General features: G+C 39.8%; 1 protein-coding gene across 2 annotated transcripts in view; it reads right to left on the bottom strand.

Annotated features, from left to right (window-relative positions):
* Positions 1–18,985, bottom strand: part of LOC126094550 (protein mini spindles) — a 139,194-nt gene that overhangs the window by 30,359 nt on the left and 89,850 nt on the right. For both annotated transcript variants that reach the window (XM_049908983.1, XM_049908984.1), the window contains exons 22-23: positions 3,595–3,747; positions 3,310–3,513 (exon numbers count right to left, since the gene is read on the bottom strand). In XM_049908983.1, coding sequence (XP_049764940.1) covers positions 3,310–3,513; positions 3,595–3,747 — 357 coding nt within the window. The remainder of the gene's footprint in view (positions 1–3,309; positions 3,514–3,594; positions 3,748–18,985) is intronic.

Raw genomic sequence — 18,985 nt, 5'->3', positions numbered from 1 at the left:
TAAGTAAATAAAAAATAGTGAGCATAATTTCAACTTTGTGTCTCGTCCGGGATTGCACATTTCAACTTCTACCTACTCCTTTCTTCTTTCCTAAAACTGGAAGAATGCCTTGCTCTTTTACCAATTTTCGGGTTAGTTTAACCAAACGATGAGAAACGTTGAATTCATGAACTATTTTTTCTCTTGACCACGAATCAGGGAGCAAACTTAAAATTTTAACTTTTTCCTCTTTAGATGTCACTGAATATTTAATTTTTAATTTCTCTATTAAGCTGAAATGTTCAGTCCCAGATGATGCTGGTGGTGGGTTTTCTTCTTCTTTAGAAATAACGTTGATATATGTATTATTAAAGCATGATTCCAAGTCTCTTCTAATTTTGTATGAAATTTGTTGTACCTTATTTTCAATAATTGCTTTTCTTTTTCTGCTATTTGATTTTATTATTTTCGAAGCAAGATGTTAATCTCTCTAAATTAATTACAAATTACACACAGAACAAAGCACATAACACACTATACACTCTCTAAGTATGTGTATCCACTCTAACAGAGGTTTCAGAACAGACTAACTACAACAGTGCCACACCCAGCAATAATATACTTCTTTATTGACAACAAACCTAAATGTAAATGGGCATTTTTATTACCATAGACAAAAAGTGAATGTTCCTACTGCTTAATATTGCATTATTAAAAATAAACTAAATGAATATTGGGTGATAGTGTTAACTCAATATATGTCACAAATTTTATTACAATGAAACAATAAACCATTTAAATAGGCAACAGCCATAAGATCAGTTTTGGAGTAATGTGAATTATTTCCTCATTTTCAAAAATTCGTACCTTTGTTCACAGTCAGATATCAGAGTTAAATATTACACTACGTTGCTATATTATATAGGTGTAAAAACTGTGCAAAAATATTATTTTTTATATTCAGTCCCACCTGAGATAACTAACCACAAACTTAACAAAAAATGAAAATTTTCAAATTTAAAAAATTCATAAAAAATTACGGAAACATTTGTAAATGTTCTTGCTCTATATGAGGCTAGTAGTATATGATAACTAACTACAGGAAAAAAATAGACTCATAAATCACTCGTCATTTGTTATTTTTCGGCCTAAAAAGCGGATTTTTGAAAATTTTGATATGAAACTTTGGAGGTCATTTTGACTGGTTATTTTTCAATTTAGGGTACTTTGTGTAATAGACAATGTTGTAGAGGACATTTTTCTAAAAACAATGTCAATTGCAATGTTGTAACTTAAGCCAGTGCAGATATTCAAATTTTCGCTAATGTCTCCAGACTGAAAAATTGTCACATGCCTACAAATAAAAATGGCTGCCATCCAGTAAAGGTGCAAGATAAATTATTTTAAAAAAACGGTCAAGCAACCATCACTGGACCACTTCATATGGATTGACTCACTAGTAGTATTTATTTCTATGGTGAAGTTAAGTATATTTCATTGTCCATAGTGACAGATATATTGGAAAAGTCATGATTCGTCTCCTCTTGTACAAGTTAAGTAATACAAACTAAATGTTTATAAGAGCAACAAGCTTTATGACAGTGTTGTTACTTCAGTAGATGTTTAGTGTGTCCCTTTCACATAGTGTGATATTTAATCAGCAACATTTTCAGATCATAAGCTGGTTATACATAGGCCTACACAAAGTGCTTAAAATTATTATTGCCATATTATGCAAAGCATCAGATTTTGTACACAAAGTACCATTTATTTTATTACACTGACAAGCATAATAAAAGCAGTTGCAGAAGAAGACAATAAAAGGTAGTGTCCACACTTTCATTACTACAAAAAAGATCGTAACTGTAATATTCAGAACATACAATTTTACTGATGCATGGCGTATGACAAACTAAATTTATGTTTCAACAAAAGTGCAGGAAAGTGTTTTTGCTATATTGCATTTAAGCACTATTATGTGAAAAATCCTTCACTTTGAAAATTATCAGGAAACACCAGTATAAAAATCCATTTTTCCAGTCGGTGCTCAATTCTGTGTAAAGATAATGTTTAAGTAAGATGTTCATTAGTTTCAAAAATTACAAACACCACCACCACCACCACCACCACCACCACCACCACAGTAGCTACACATCTTCACTGCTTAGCAGGCTCTTTTCACTCACCATTTCAGTGTTATTTTATATAAAAGTGTCTCAAGTTTAAAATAGATTTATTCTGTACTGATGAAAGCGTTTTTTGCTACAGTAACAAAAGTAATATATGTGTAGGGTCCATATTGTTTGTATGTTGCTATTTCAAAGTGGTTATGACTCATGTTGTGTGCTCTCCTCTGCCCTGTTTGCTTGTGAAATTACTATATTGGTTCCCATTGTTCAAAATTAAAGATGGTGTGGTAAGGGCTTAACTCTGCAGTGCTTGAAGTGATTAGTGAAATTGACATTGTGGTCTTACTGCACATGACTGTCCATCCATTGTTAAGTACAAGTCCGATCACCAACCACGGTCATTTATAAGCGATAGCTGATCCGTATAAGAATACAATTGGGTGGGGCATCGCACCCTGCCTTTCTACGCTTTTATACTTTTTATTTACAGCAGAGATCTGCAGGCACAGATTTGGAAACATTAACATGAGTAAAATTACCCACAAATAATAATTACTGTAAATGAAGAAAGTGTTTCAAGTACCAACAGTGGAAATTTTGGAAAAGGGGCTCCCAGTAAGCCTTTACAGGGAATGTTTTTCACCAAAATGACATCCACATAAAAATAAACGAAAACATTTGTTAATAAACTCTTCATACAACATTTTTCAATAAATCTGTCATGGTTGCAGCACTTATGCTTGGCAACTAATTTCGAACCAACCACTTCATTCTCAAGCCTGACTTACTGAGCCTGCATTTAAAGTGCCGACCTTAATACCAAACATGAAACTGGCAACACATGCTTTAGAAAGTAATCACATATGACTGTCTCAGTCAACATGTGGCTATTTAGCAAGAGAGAAATAGTTTGATTCTCACTAAGTAGGCATATTTTGTTTTCAATAGTCTTCTGTGATTACACTGTACAGCATGTATTGCCACTTTGACGTTTGTTATTAAGATCAAGCATTTCAATGCAGCCTCAGTAGGTCAAGCTTAAGAATGAACCAGTAGGTTCAAAACTAGTTGCCAAGCATATGGACTGTAATGGAGAGATTAACAAACACTTCACAAAATTTTAAAACAGGATGCTGATCCTGTATCAACAAAATTTTGACACTGAAAAATAAATAAATAATTAAATAGTGAAGAAGCTTACCTTTAAAATGAGATATGGCACAAATGACAGTGCCTCCTGTTCAAACATGTTGTAATTTTCTTCAATTAGGGAGTCAAATACCGTATGCAGATACTCCAGCCCCTTCAATATCACTGATGGGTTTGTATCAAAGAAACGCAATGTCATCCATTTTAGTATTAAATCCAGATTAGCAACTGTTGCTGCAGGATTGTTTGGCAGATCCTGAAGGAACAATATCAAATTAAAATTAACTGATTAAACTTCCATGAAATCTGTACATGAAAACATTTTTCCAGCTTTTACCTCATTCAGCATGTCAATGGCCTTCAAATGGTACTTAAAATCTGAATGGAACATGTTGGCTGTTAGCGTTCTGTTAACATTGGCAGCTGTCATAGCATCTTTCAGCTGCTCCACAAACTCTTCCCTCGGTGATGTGAAGTTCCATTTCAGTACCTAAACCAAACCAGTTTTTAAATAACTGTTTCTTTGTGCACTTGAAAAAATACATAAAACCTTATCATACTAATGACGCTATTTGTAAGCATGTGTCTGGAGGTTATATTCTGAGGTGTTTGTAACAGAAGTATGATTTTTAGAATGAAGCATAAATCCAAGACGATCAGACCTTCAAATGGGATTTCTTGCAACCACTAGACTAATTTCCAACATAATTGGGTCATTTCGTAATGCTGTCCATATAGTCTTCAAGTGGAAGTTTTCAGTTCTCTTCCATAATCAGTTGCCTTTTGTGCATAGACGAATAATGATTGGGGGTGGGAGAGCAGAGGGGAAAAATCAAATTTGCTACATGGCTCAAAGTTTCAATACTTCACTTAGGACGTCAGCACTGGCACCAATAATAATTTAGACAGTGGCAATGTTACACAGACCTCATTCTGCTTTTAGCTCTCTTCATACAAGTGCATTTTGCAATCTTTCACGAAGAAGAGGTTCAAACAGTTGTTTGGCCAGTTAAAAAAAAAAAGTCTGTCTACCTGCTTGCCTCCAAATAGTGGGTTTGAAAGACAAAGAACACCTTGCATTGGAAAAGCAAACTGTTTTCCCTCCACCTGTGAGAGGAACTCAACAGTCAGTGCTTTGCCACAGTAAATACATTGTCATGTAGAAGAAGGTGTAATTAGATGAATGACAAATACTAATTTAACTTAAAAGTTTAGTCAGCACTTTCACATACAAGAGCGCAGAGTGAACTGCCTCCGGCCAGAACACATATGGTGTATACAGGGTGATTCAAAAATGCATGTAAATATTTTAAGGGTGTATTTGTGAGGTAAATATAAGACAAAAATGTTCTATAAATGTTTTTCCATAAACGTTTAATTCCAGAGTTATCGTTAAATACGAAAGTCATGTCCGTATCAAAACGACGGCAGTGCAAGCAGCAGGATGCCATATTCTGGTACGTAATTCACATACGTATCTCCCAACAGTTGATTCGAAACTGCATGAATAGTGTTTGTTTTTGTTTGCACGTGATGTTTACTCCTACTGTACGGAAGATGGCGCTGATGTTGTTGGTAACGGAAAAGTACGTCCTGTCGTTCATTCATCGTCGGAAGGCCAAAGGTTTCGTGCACATGATGTACTCAAACAGTGAGTATGCTGATATGCACCTTGTGTATGGTGCAGCAGATGGAAATGCACTTGCAGCAAGACGAAGGTACAGTGAGCTGTTTCCAGGAAGACGGTTACCAAGTCATCAGACGTTTGTATCTGTGGACAGACGTATGCGGGAGTATGGCATTCGTCCTGGGCCGCATTCAGGTCGACCACTTGAGCATGCAGTGAACGTCGAGGAACATGTTTTGGACCTGGTAGACCAAGATCCATCTATCAGTACGAGACAAATTAGTGCAGCTGTACGACTTCCACAATCTACTGTATGGCGGCTGCTTCGGAGACAACAGTTGCATCCATTTCACCTGCAAAAAGTGCACGAATTGACACCTGAAGACTATCCTCGCCGTCAGCAATTCTGCCAGTGGTTACAAGAGCGTCATTTGAATGATCCAATGTTCATTCGGCGGATATTATTCACAGATGAGGCCATGTTTACTCGTGCGGGTGTAATCAATTCGCATAATATGCACCAGTGGGCTGTCGAGAATCCTGGCGCGAGAATTGTGCGTGGATATCAACATCAATTCTCCATAAACATTTGGTGTGGTATTGTGGGGAATTACTTACTCGGACCTCATGTTCTGCCTCCAAGGCTGAATGGGCACGCGTACTGCGAATTTGTGGAGGGAGAATTGCCTGGATTGTTACAGGATGTCCCTCTTGCAACACGAGCCACCATGTGGTTTATGCACGATGGTGCTCCCGCCCATTACAGCCGCAACGTAAGGGCGTACCTCAATTCTGCGTATCCACATCGATGGATAGGTCGCGGAGGACCAATTGCTTGGCCAGCCAGATCACCTGACCTGAACCCTTTAGACTTTTATTTATGGGGCCGACTAAAGACATTGGTGTATTCTTCTGCAGTACCGAACAGAGAAGTGCTACAACAAAGAATTGAAGGTGGTTGTGAAATTATTCGTGGAGAGTTGAACGGACTGTGTAATGTGCAGAGATCATTGATGCGACGAGCACGGGTCTGTCTGCAAGTTCAGGGACAGCATTTTGAACATGCATTGCATTAAGATTTGTGCAAATACAGTACAGTACAGTACAGTCTGTAAAATGCTTCAATTTTCCTTAGTTATTGTGCATTGCTGTAGTTCAATCAACAGGACCTAAATTAATACAGTGTTCGCGAGGAATTGTTTCAGTTTGTTACGTCACGTTTATTTATCAGTTTGCGTTGTTAGTCCAAATGCACTGTAATTAAACTGTGAACTCAGGGAATTAAATACCTTACGTTGTATTGAATGTATTATCCTGTTTTGTTCATAACTCTGTAATAAGCCAAGTATGGAAAAAATTGTATAGAACATTTTTGTCTTATATTTACCTCACAAATACACCCTTGAAATATTTACATGCATTTTTGAATCACCCTGTATACAGTTACAGAACATTCCAGTACAATGATTCATGACATTTGTGGATACTTCTATAATGTACTCAAACCAAATAAAGAAATTAAAATTTTACAGTTCAGGTGAGTTTTGAACTCACAGCCCTACATGCAACAGTCTAGTATCATAATCACTACACTACAGTGACTGTGCTACTCAGCTTCTGCAACACTGCTTCCTCCTTAAGAGAACAGCGTCTCTGTGTTACGCCCTCCTAGTTCGGGAACGAGTCATCGGTCCTGCATACTCTAACTCCCGATGACTGATGATCGCCCTGCCAGTGATCTTCTTAGAACTTCCCTTGCCGCTACGCTCCATCAGCTTTCCGCTTGTCACTGGAGCTTCGAATTTACCCTGGGTTGCAGGATCCTTACAGGGCTTCATTCGAAGGACGTGGACCGTATCTCTGATCTTTGGTCGTCTTGTGTCAGGGTTGAAATCTTCAACTTCGTAAGTAACATCAGACAACTGTCTTACAACCTTATAAGGTCCAAAGTAGCACCTGAGGAGCTTCTCAGAGAGACCAACCTTTCGAACCGGAGTGAAGATCCAGACGAGGTCACCAGGCTGGTAGACAACAGGGCAGTGGCTCGCGTCATACCTTCAGCGATCGTTTCCTCGAGCCTGTAGCGTGCGGAGTCAAGCTAACTGCCGAGCTTCCTCAGCTCTGGTTAACACCTGGCCGATGTAGTCGTCAACCACGTCATCAGGATGTAATGGAAAAACAGTGTCCATCATCGTCGTCGTCGTCTCATGCCCATGCACCAAGAAAAATGGCGAAGTCCTGTGGTGTCTTGTTTGGCGGCGTTGTAGGCAAACATCATGAAAGACAGCACCTCATCCCAGTTGCTCTGCTCAATATTGATGAACATTGATAGCATGTCAGTCAAGGTCTTATTAAGGCGTTCAGTAAGCCCATTAGTCTGCGAATGGTAGGCAGTCATCTGATGAGTAATGTTGCACACAGTCATTTTATCTCGGTCATAAGATTCAATTGAAAAACTTTCCCTCAATCCGTAATTAACGACCTTGGGAGCCCTGTGTTTTAATACAATGCCTTCTATGATGAATTTGGCTACCTCGAATGCTTCGGCTGTTTTCACGGATTTTGTAATGGCATAGTGTGTCAGATAATCAGTGCAAACAATAATCTATCTACTGCCACTAGCAGACATTAGAAATCATCTGAGGTGGTCAATCCCAAGGCACTGGAAAGGTGTTTCAGCTGGTGGAATTGGCAGGAGTTGGCCAGCTGGTTCCTGAGGAACTGCCTTTCTCCTCTGGCACTCTCGACAGTGTGGCACAGTGACAGATACACTTAAATAAACATGGCCAGGGAAATCTCTTGCGGATCCTATTGTAGGTCTTAATATACCCTAAACTGTAACTGGAATTCCTGTAGAACATCTAAGCGCACATGTTTAGGAATCACTGGTAGCCACCACTTTCCAAACAGAACAAAGTTTCTCTTGCAAAGTAATCAATTAATTACCTTAAAATGTCCTTTCACATCCTCTGACCGATTCAAGGCAAGCATAATTTGAGATATCTTGGTGTCCTCCTCCTACTCAGCAGAGAGATCCTGGAGCGCAGTGAGACAGCCACGTCTTGATGGTCTTGCACAGGGTTTCTTGTGAGACAGTCTGCGTCTTGGTGTTTTCTTCCACTTTTTTACACTATGGTACTGTCATACTCTTGACGACGTAGTGCCCAACTGGAGAGTCGTCCTGTTGGATCCTTAAGACCTGTCAACTAGCAAAGTGAATGATGGTCTGTAACAACTGTGAATGGACTTCCGTAGAGGTACTGTTGAAATCTGCACATGGCCCAGATCACAGCGAGACATTCTCTTTCTGTAGTTGAGTAGTTTCTCCCTGCTTTTGTAAGTGTCCTAGAAGCATAGGCTATAAGCTCCTCTTTTCCATCCGAAATTTGCACCAGAACAGCATGAATCCCATACCCGCTGGCATCTGTGTAGTTCTGCAGGTGCTCTCTCATCATACAGACTATAGGGTCAGTCGTCAGAGCTTTTCGCAGCAAATCTAAAGAATCTTGTTGAGCACCATCCCAGATAAATTTAGCGTCAGCTTTTAACAACTGGTTTTGATATAAAAGTCTTTGATAAAATGATGGTAATAAGAACATAATCTGAGGAAGCTTCTCACATCTCTAACACTTTTAGGAATAGGAAATTCCGTTAAAGATCTCACCTTTTCTGGGTCTGGCCACACACCTTCATTTGACACAATGTGTCCAAGTATTTTGATATCTTTTTCTCCAAAGAGACACTTTCCAGGACTAAGTTTCAGTCTGCCTTGTTGGAGACACTTAAGAACAGCCCTCAGTCTTTTTGTGTGTTCATCAAATGTCTCTGAGAACACTATAATGTCATCTAAATAACAAAGACACATCATCCACTTCAGGTGACTTAGAAGATTATCCATCATCTGTTCAAAAGTTGCTGGTGCATTACACAAACCAAACAGCATTACCTTAAACTCATACAGAACCTCAGGGGTTATGATTGCAGTTTTCTCACAATCAGCCTCATCTACTTCGATTTGCCAGTATCCCGAGTACATGTCCATGGTTGAGAAAAACTTAGCCCCTTCACACAACCTAGGGTATCGTCAATTCGTGGAAGAAGGTAAACATCCTTTCTAGTTATCTTATTAAGCTTCCTGTAATCAACACGAAAACGCCAACTGCCATCCTCCTTCCTGACGAGAACCATTGGTGACGACCATGGGCCCTGCAAAGACGGAATGATTTCATTCTTCTTCATTTTCTCTACCTTGTCACGAATTATTCGACATTCCATTGCTGACACATAGTATGCTCTCTGGGTTATTGGTTGATGGTCTCCAGTGCTTCACTGTCGATTTGTGTAATTTGCTCTTCACATGTGGATTGAAGCAGTCTGAACTCTTGAAGAATGGCAAGTAGCTTCTTCTGTTGTTTCTTAGTGAGATCTGGTGATAGGTGAGCTAGAAGATCTCGTCTCTTAACGGTAGCGCTAATTTCGCCCACAGACTCGGCATGGGAGGTTTCTATGACGCTCAGCTGTTCTTCAATTAACGGCTCAGCGTTTGCTACACACCTGCATCTTGGAAGGATCTGTGGTTCTCGGTGACAGTTAACTATTCACAATTCACCGGATCCATTCTTAAACAAGACGACAGAGGTTGGGATGACCAAGTTAATCTTCAGTGACATGCTTCTCTTACATTCCACTACACGATCCAGAGTTGATGCATGGCATGAAACATGACTGTTACTTTTCTAGTGCTGACTGCAGGAATGGTTACTTCATCTAGCATACACAATCTCCGCACACGCAATCTCCACACACTCTGATGTGCATCTTCCTGTCCACAGTACCTCATCTCGTTTACCATAATCTTCGAGCAACCACACACTCCAATCGCCTGAGAAGCTTTCAAAACGTCCCATTCGAAAATGACATCGTTACTACACTCTTAAGACAATAAATTCTAAGGGCTGTGTACGGCCACGTACACCCACACATATGGTACATCTTCCTGTAGGTTTTACATATTTCCCATTAGCCACCTTCAGCAGAGATGTTTTGCTGTCGACGAATACACTTTTCTGCAACTAGCAACAGTACTTCTCCGAAATGACTGAATATGATGCTCCAGAATCCTCAAGAGCTTGGGAAGGTCAGCCATCTATGAGGATATTGACGTAGTTTCCTATCATTTTTGTAATGATCGACGTAGGAGGATTTCTCTCTTCAGTGGCCTCACCTCCAAGGAAGGTTGCATCCTTTAGTTTTCCAGGTTGCGGTGGCTGGGTGAACAGCTGGAGCTTCTAAACGGCGATGGAGAACTTAGGCCACTGGAGAGGACGCTCCCCAACACACTGATAGCTTGCGGTGATGGTGACCTACATCGTCCTGCACCCACATCATCTTGTTCATCTTCGTCGTCCTGGAGTTGGCATTGGCTAATATCAGTCTGCTGTCTTCTGCAGCGGGTGTCCTCAAATATCCGCCGCCTTTCTCGACAATAATGCACCACATGTCCCGATCATCCACAGTATAAACATACTGGTTGGTTATCCTGGGTCCTCCAGACGTCCGTCTTCCTTGGAGCCCAAACAGGTTCCTCATGCGGCATTCTAGGAATGTAACTTTGCCTGGGTCTCCACTATTTAACCGTTTTAAAAGGAAATGAAGGATGAGAGATTGGGTTCAATGTCTGTTCCACTTCCTCCCTTATAAACTCTTGAAGCGTCTCTGTTTTTGCTCGCAGTGCAATCCAAATGCCTTCTCGGAACTCCCTCTCTCACTATCTGACGAACACTTGTGAAATCAGTTCCTTCCTCCATCACAGACATCGATACGACATTTGGAAGCCGTTCAAACTTCTTGCGTGTAATTCTTTTTTGATGCATTGTCTCGATATACTGGCACCATTTTATGAAGTTGTCTGCTGTCAGAACCTTCATCAGGATTAGGACTTTATCCGTGTCCTCAGCAATCCTTCATGAGATGTGCAACCTTATCTTCCTCATTCATTCTAGGATCCACTACCTTACATAACTCTAAGACATCTTGAATGTAGGATGCTCTAGTTTCTCCTGAACGCTGTGCCCTGCATTTTAATTTATCTTCAACCTTGCACTTCTGTCGTGTGTCGCCAAAATAGTTGTGCAGTTCCGCCTGGAATACTTCCCAGCTTGTGAACTAATTCTCATTGATCTCATACCATTGCTTGGCAGCGCCCTCCAAGTAGAAAAATACATTAGCCAAACACATGGTGTCCTCCCATTTGCTAAATTTGGCTATACGCTCATATACCTTCAGCCTTGTTTGGATCTAGGCCATCGTCACCAGAGAACCCGGAAGGATGTCTCATGTGGTGGCACACAGTTGCTGTCATCTTAACATCCTCCCCTTCTTCTGTCTCCGGTAGATTGTGACCTGCTGAATATGGCTCCAACTCGGGTTTCTCACCACGTGAACGGCGGCTCTGTCATGGCCTGAAGGGAGCCACTGTGTTGTCGATAATGTGTGCTATCACAAGTTCCAATACCCAGTGTCTCCACCAGAATACTGTCACGTAGAAGAAGGTGTAAGTACATGAATGACGAACATTAACTTCACTTAACGAAGGTTAATTCAGCACTTGCACATACAAGAGTGTGGAGTGAACTGCCTCCAGCCAGAACACATAAGGTATATATACAGTTACAGAACATTCCAGTACAATGGTTCTTGACATTTGTGGATACTTTTAGAATGTACTTGAACCAAATATAGAAATTAAAATTCTACAGTTCAGGTGAGTTTTGAACTCACGACCCTCCATCCAACCGTCTAGTATCATAATCATTACACTACAGTGACTGCGCTACTCCGCTTCTTCTGCGACAATATGTACCGTATACACAGGGGATTCTAGCATCAACCAGGCACTGGATTTTCGAACCCTATTTAACCAGTTTTCTCAGGAAATTTATTTTAAATATGTATCTACATCTTAAAGGCTGACCAACATTTCATCCACAGTTCCACTTGCTCCTAAAGTATGAGCTGATTGTGAAATTGCCACAGCTGTATCACAGTTCACTCTTAGAATTCTCTCTTCATTGAGAAAGCAAACCTCCCTGCCAATTTTACGAGCCAAAAAATTTCCATGACCAGTCCTGTTTGTTTAAAACAGATTCAGCTGCTTCCTTGTTAGACCTGAAGGCAGCAACTAATAGCAGTATTCCCAATAAACAATTTATTTCAATGGAATTTGTTTCCCTGTACTCAGAGATTCTGACCATCTGGCTTATTGAGAAATTCCTGAATTTCCAAATTTTTACATTTCACAACTATATCCAATATATCTTTTGAAAAAATTTTCTGGTATGCTCCCACATACACAATTTTTTGGAATTTTTTCAGATTTCCCGGCAGCTTCAATAAACTGTGGGGTGGTATTCTTACATTTCAGGTTGGCACACTGACAGCTCATTTGTATCAGCTTTTGCCATAAAAATAATTTAGTTGGCTGATCTGTGTCTGTCGTCTTCACTTTCAGTAATGTCCGACATCTCATCTACGTTATCAGATTCATTGCCGGATCACTCACTGTTTCATGATCACTTTGAATAGAATTTTCAATGGTAATGTTGCTCTTGGGATTATCTTAATCTGAACAGTCACCACCACATTCCTCAATTCCTCTTAGCACACATTCCTCAAAGTTAGGATCTTTAGTGACAACTTTTTTGGATTCACGGGCATAATCACTGAACTGAAAATATTACACTAACTGCATTACGGAGTCCTGGGGACTTAAGTTTGTTGTTTACGATGTTCGTCTCGATAACAGACTGCAGTCACCTAAACAGGTGACTTGGCTCCCCACCATAGAAAAGTAATGAGCAGTGCTTGCTCACTGATCAAGAAATGCATGAGTTACTGAAACTTCCTACTTCCTTCGAGTCCCAGAGACTCCACAACACCAGTCAAGGGTTGATATAAAAACCTTGCTTTACAAAGGCTTGTCTATGGCTCAGAATGACAAACTTTTGAAGAAAGCAATACAAATGCCAAAAAGTGGTTTCACCATCCAATAAGTCTCTCCAAAAGGGATCAATACTTGTCTCACTTCTCTTGTCGCTTGCACAGAGAGCAAAAAATTCTACCAAGAAGTTACACAAATTCTCAACTTTATCACACTCCTTAACATTCATCCAATTCTGCAGTGAGAATTTCTGTAAAATGTTTGGGATTCTATTCTTGCTAGGTCTTGGGCTGCTATTTATCACAGCTGAGTCACAAAAGTTTATGTATCTACAAATGCTATACTTCAAAGAGGACTTTAGAAGGAGGTGTGACGCACATTTTGATCACGAAGACCCTGCACTCAATCCTGCTGAAAGTTAAAATATCCATACATGCAGCATGATCCAAGTTAATTTCTTTGGCAGGAATAAGAATAAGTTTTGTATCACATACTGATTTTACAGCAGATAGTGCATCATTCTGAACTATTATGGACATCACATCAGCACAAATAGGAGACAAAGCACTGTACAACAAATGTGCCATGGAGACCATACATTGGAATGCCCCCCACACAAGAGAGAGAGAGAGAGAGAGAGAGAGAGAGAGAGAGAGAGAATCTATATTAACCTTGTTTCTTTACTTTGTCTGCATTAAGTGGAACTGCTCTTAAATAAGATAGATGTAGATGATCGCAACGACAGAGTCATAGCCTATGCTGATGATCTGTTGGTAGTTTTATCAGCAGACGCAAGATCAACATTAGATAGCAAAACCCTCTATACAACATGATAATGGTACAATGCAAACAAATTAAAAACCATGGTTCATTAAACAGCTTATATACTAATGAAAGTACACTACACAGACACCCAGTGATAGAACTAAACAAAATATACATCGAAAAAAGAGAACCGCATGATACTTGTGAGTAAATGTTCATGACAAACTTTACTTCAACTAATACACAAAACAAACAATGAATAAGACTGAAATTTTTTTACACGGATTAGCACATTTCAATACCACACAATACATACTGCCCATCACACACAACATACCAATGCACCGGCCTTAGGAACAGTAGCAGGGGTTTAGGAAAAACATAAGCACAGCCACTGCTACTCCCAGTTTCTTCCACGAAGTACTGCATTATAGAATGGGATATGCACACAGCCAGAATATTCCTTGACCTGAGCAAAGCTTTTGACTCAGTAAACTATGAGCTCCTCTTTTTTATATATAAAAAAAAAAAAAAACCCACAAACACTGCGGCTGTACAATATCAGTGATTCATCAATGAAACTTCAGTCCACCTATCTGGTGAATCAGAAACAGTGTACCAAACTTACACATGAAATTGACAATAAGATCTTAACCTTTAAATCCACAAGTGAAACAGTGACACAGGCTCAATTCTTGGATCTTTCCTCTTTTTAGCAAATATTAATGGCGTTGTACAACCCGCTGACTCGCACATTGTAAATTGTGCTGATGACACCTCAGTTTTATTTGATGGTAAAGATTGTGAGGAACTGAAATTTTCAGTAACTAATGGTATACCAGAATTAAGTTCATATTTTCATGCACAAGGATTAAAGGTCAATGTAAATAAATCCCAGGTGCTAATATTTACAACTGGCAGCTCACACCACTCATGTAAATGAGGTATGCGGCATAGTGGCAGAGGAAGCAAACGAGTTTAAATTTCTAGGGGTCCATCTGAACTCAAACCTCCGGTGGATTAGCCACATTAATGCCATATGTAAAAAAAAGTCAGAAATGGGCTGTATCTTCTGAGCCAACTGTCCAAAATGGTGCCCACCCACATGCTTAAAACTGTGTATTATGGGACAATCTATCCCTATCTTAGCCACTGTACAGAAACATGAGGTTGTGCTGCAGACATTCACCTTAACAGAGTACTATTGCTACAAAGAGAGAGGGTTAAGGATTGTACACAGACTAGGCTACAAAGACTCTTGCCGTGATGTTTTCAGACAACTTAAGTATTTCACTATATACTCTTTGCATCTTTATAAATTACTTTTTTTGTCTCGCAGGAAACTGAAGTAACTAAATGTAGTGATATACATGACCACACCACCAGGTCCAAAGAGAATTACTACCAACAGAGAACAAGATTAAAAATGACGGACCAAAGCCCATATACTAATGGAATGATATGGTATAATAAACTGCCAGAGTCCATGAAAAACAGTAATAAAAGCAATTCAAATCAAAACTAAAGAATTCTTAGTTGAAAAGTGTCTATTCACTCAAAGAATTTTAAATGAGTTAAGTTTAAGAGCTGTAAAAAAAGCATAAGAAAAATAACTGGCTGTATTATTTGTGTAACATGTGCTGTATTTTGACAAGCATAAATTTATCGTTTAATTACTACCTGTAACGCTAAGATCAAAATGTATTTTATGTTTGTAACTGTACTTGACTTTTGCAAAAGGCATTGATGACAAAACGCAAAATAAATAAATAAAATAAATGAAGTAGCATGTTTTGCGGCAAGTGTGCAGGCACACAGACTCATCCCTGTGATGAACAGGATAACTGTGAGGTCTGGACAGAGGAGTGTCCCCCTGATACTGACTGGCATCAGCATTACTTCAGTAGAGGCACTGTGCGAGATGTTTGTGTCTTTCAAATAGATGTAAGCCTCAAATATCATGCTGAATTCCACTGGCTGAAGATGGCAAGACCTGATAAGGTCAGGGAACATACAAGACAAAACATTGAGCAAAAACTGCAACAGAATTCTTGGCAAGTGGGCACCTGGTAATGAGTGGGACCAAAGTGAAAGGTCGCAGGCTGTACACCTTTTTCCTCCAACATAAGGGACTGGTTATGAATGAAAATGAGCCTATCCAAGCCCTAGGCACAGCCCTTATCCAGCAGATTTGCAGAGCATTTCGCTTGCTGACGGTGGTGATTGCCAATGTGGGGAATATCTATCTTTGTTGATTTTAGGGGAGGGGACCAAACAGCAAGGTCATCGGTCCCTTCAGATGGGGGAAGACGGAGGAAGGAAGCCGGCCATGCCCTTTCAAAGGGCCCTGGCACTTGGCTGAAGCAATTTAGGAAATCCCGGAAAACATAAATTAGGATGGTCTGACACTGGTTTGAGCCGTCATCCTCCAGAAAGAGTGTCCAGTGTGCAAACCACTGCATCACCTCACTTTGTGAATATGGATCTCCTGAACATCTTGCTCTGTACTGTGAGCGATGCAGCCACTTACACAGAAACATACCAGGAATTACCACAGAGACGCTACAAGAAACACTCAAGGATGCAGACAAATGGTAACTACTAAAACGAACACACAGAACAAATTTCTGAAATTGAACGCACTATTTATAATGAAATGAGATTATCAACATTCAGTTAGATGTCAGTGAGACGAATGGGTTAGTTCAGATGACTCCGGCACAATGGACTCTTGTGACACTGACTCTTGTGACACTAACACCAACAATGACAAATGATGAATAACCTGTACATAACAAATGCTTTAAATGATGAAATAGTAACACAAAGACAAACTAGAATAGAAACCTGTTAACCTACTAATAGGATAGATTGTGGCCAGTTATTGCGACAGGCTCCACTTAAGACCTGTAATTAGCCTACATTAACACAGAAAAACTGTATCACAAGTAATCTAGCTAATTAACACATATACAGTAAAAAACCACAAACAAAATCTGGATATTAGAACAGTTATGCGAGAGAGGGATTGGATTGTGACATCCCAGCCGTGAACTCTAATGTAACAAACTAACACTATGTGCTGCCCAGGGATGTCTGGTTCGATAACACGTTCCGAGACCATCTCCTTTAGTAGCAAGATGAGGGAACTATAACCAACACTAGTCTTTCCTATCTTCTTCGCCTCTTCTTAAAAATTCTGCACGGTTCCATTTCGAAATTGCATGTAGTGTAATTTCAATTTCAGCTGTATCCCAACCAAAAAAGAACAAAAGATCTCCACACAGCCCCACCTCCACATGGTGCTGCATGTGCAATGGTGCCTGTAGCCTCAGCTCCGTAGTCAAATTTTTCTGTGCAGTGGGGGGCTGTGGGTGCTGGCAAAGAGGAATGAGTGGAGCATACGGCGTGCACAAAATTTACGAGGTGGTGGACCCTAGTTGTCTAAATGCCGCAGTGGTAAAAAAAGGTCTTTAGGAAGGGGATGACTTTTCACCCTGATTGACCACATCCTCATTTGAAAGCTCGCACACAGAGAAATTTTTTAATTTTTTGGGGTGGGGAGGAGTGGTGCAGACTTTAAGGCTTATTAAATCTTTTATAGTCAGCTCTTTCTGCAGGTACATTCTTCGACATATTATAACTGGATCTCAGGAAAGGTCAAATGTTCCATTTACTATTTTTAAGGGAGAACACCATTTTTCATAAACTTCTGATCTGAACCGTCCTCAGTTCCTTGCTTAATAAACCTCTGTTTCAGAACTCTGCTGCAACTGCATTAAATATTAGTGTGGTGACATAGTGTGAACTCTGCTTTGTTTTACTACAAGAAGCAAATTTTAACATGGCAACTAGAGAATTGTAGGTGTTACAATGCACCGATGACTGAATTGTTGGATGACAGCAAGTTTTACAAGTATAATGAAGTGATTGGACAAAAAACCGACAGTGCAGATTGCACAAACAAGAATGTAAGAAATAAGGAGTACACTGAGCTGGTTGGGGCATTTCTAGATGGTATTTCAAGTGAGGATCACAGTGTGATAAAAACTAAGCTACAAATTTTAACTTCAAGTTTCAGAAAAAATTCTTCATTTGTGTGCTTTGTAATAATTACTGTTATATTAAATTCATCTTTGCAGCTATGGCACATGTGTCAAATGAGGGAATGCCTAAAAAGTATGCAAGCAGATAGCATTTGCTGCTGTGAGTGAAAATTGGGCATAAAATATCATATCATCAAAATCTTTTTTAATTAACTGTTTTTAGATGTAGACAACACGCCAGACTGTAAATACGTTTCATTACAGACCATTACTGGCATTTTATTTCAATAAAATTAAACACATTTAGTGAGAAAAGTACACATTTTCTTGTAGCTGCAGAGATTGATTCAAAATACCTTCAATAATTTCAGAAATAAGCTCGGAATGAAGCAGTTCTCTTGAAACAAGTGCAAAAGGTGGGGTGGTGGGTGGGCGAGTTATACTAAGCCACTACTGCAGTGAGTGGCAATAAAATGTTGCTTGTACTATGTAAATTATTTTACAGGTATTGCGTAATTTTTCTTTCGAGAAATATTCACTGGCCTGTTGAGAATGCACCAGTCCTCAGTCTGCAGATAAATCATGAAAAAAATGCCAATTTACACCACAGAGGAACAGACCTGGTCTGCGGGTCCAACCTGTCAGATACCCACAGTACTGGCCCGTCATGATAATTCGCTCACGTGAGGCCAGCAATTCACTCCCACAGTCATGGGTCACTAACGGAAAGTTGATTAATAAGAGACTGCAGTAATCACTCAGTGCAATGAATAACTTCAGCGATTTGTTTGGATCTGAGTATACGTACATCATGCCTCCCTGCCGCTCTTTACGGCAGCTGCACAGCTAGCGGTGGTGGCAGCACTGGACAGCAAGCTGGGGGAAGGAAAGAGTGGGGAAGGATGGAGTGGGGGGACAGCACACAACACCCAGCTGTAAGTCAGCTTCACCCAGCTAGCAACGATGCATGGCATCGCCATAAACAAACCATTTCATCTGCTGAGCAAAGAATGAGAATTTCCAGGGTGAGGTTTCTTTTTTTCTCTCTTTTCTTTTTACCCCCCCCCCCCTAAAAAAAACCCACCAGCCTGGCATTTTCCCCCCCAACACATTTGAAATTCCCTGATATTCCAGAACTTGTGGCAATTTAGTGTGTGTGTGTGTGTGTGTGTGTGTGTGTGTGTGTGTGTGTGTGTGTGTGTGTAACAGCTGAGAAATAATAGTTGCTACACACAAAATTAAGAAATTTAGTTCACGGGCAACAATGTAACGTAAAACATATGCACAAAAACATCTTGAGTCTCACAAACAAGTTTTAATCAAGATATGTACAACTTAAATTATTGGAGAA

Source organism: Schistocerca cancellata, chromosome 8 (assembly GCF_023864275.1).
Source record: "Schistocerca cancellata isolate TAMUIC-IGC-003103 chromosome 8, iqSchCanc2.1, whole genome shotgun sequence".
NCBI lineage: Eukaryota > Metazoa > Arthropoda > Insecta > Orthoptera > Acrididae > Schistocerca > Schistocerca cancellata.
Note: the sequence above shows the minus strand (reverse complement) of the source record. Positions and strands in the feature narration are given on the sequence as shown.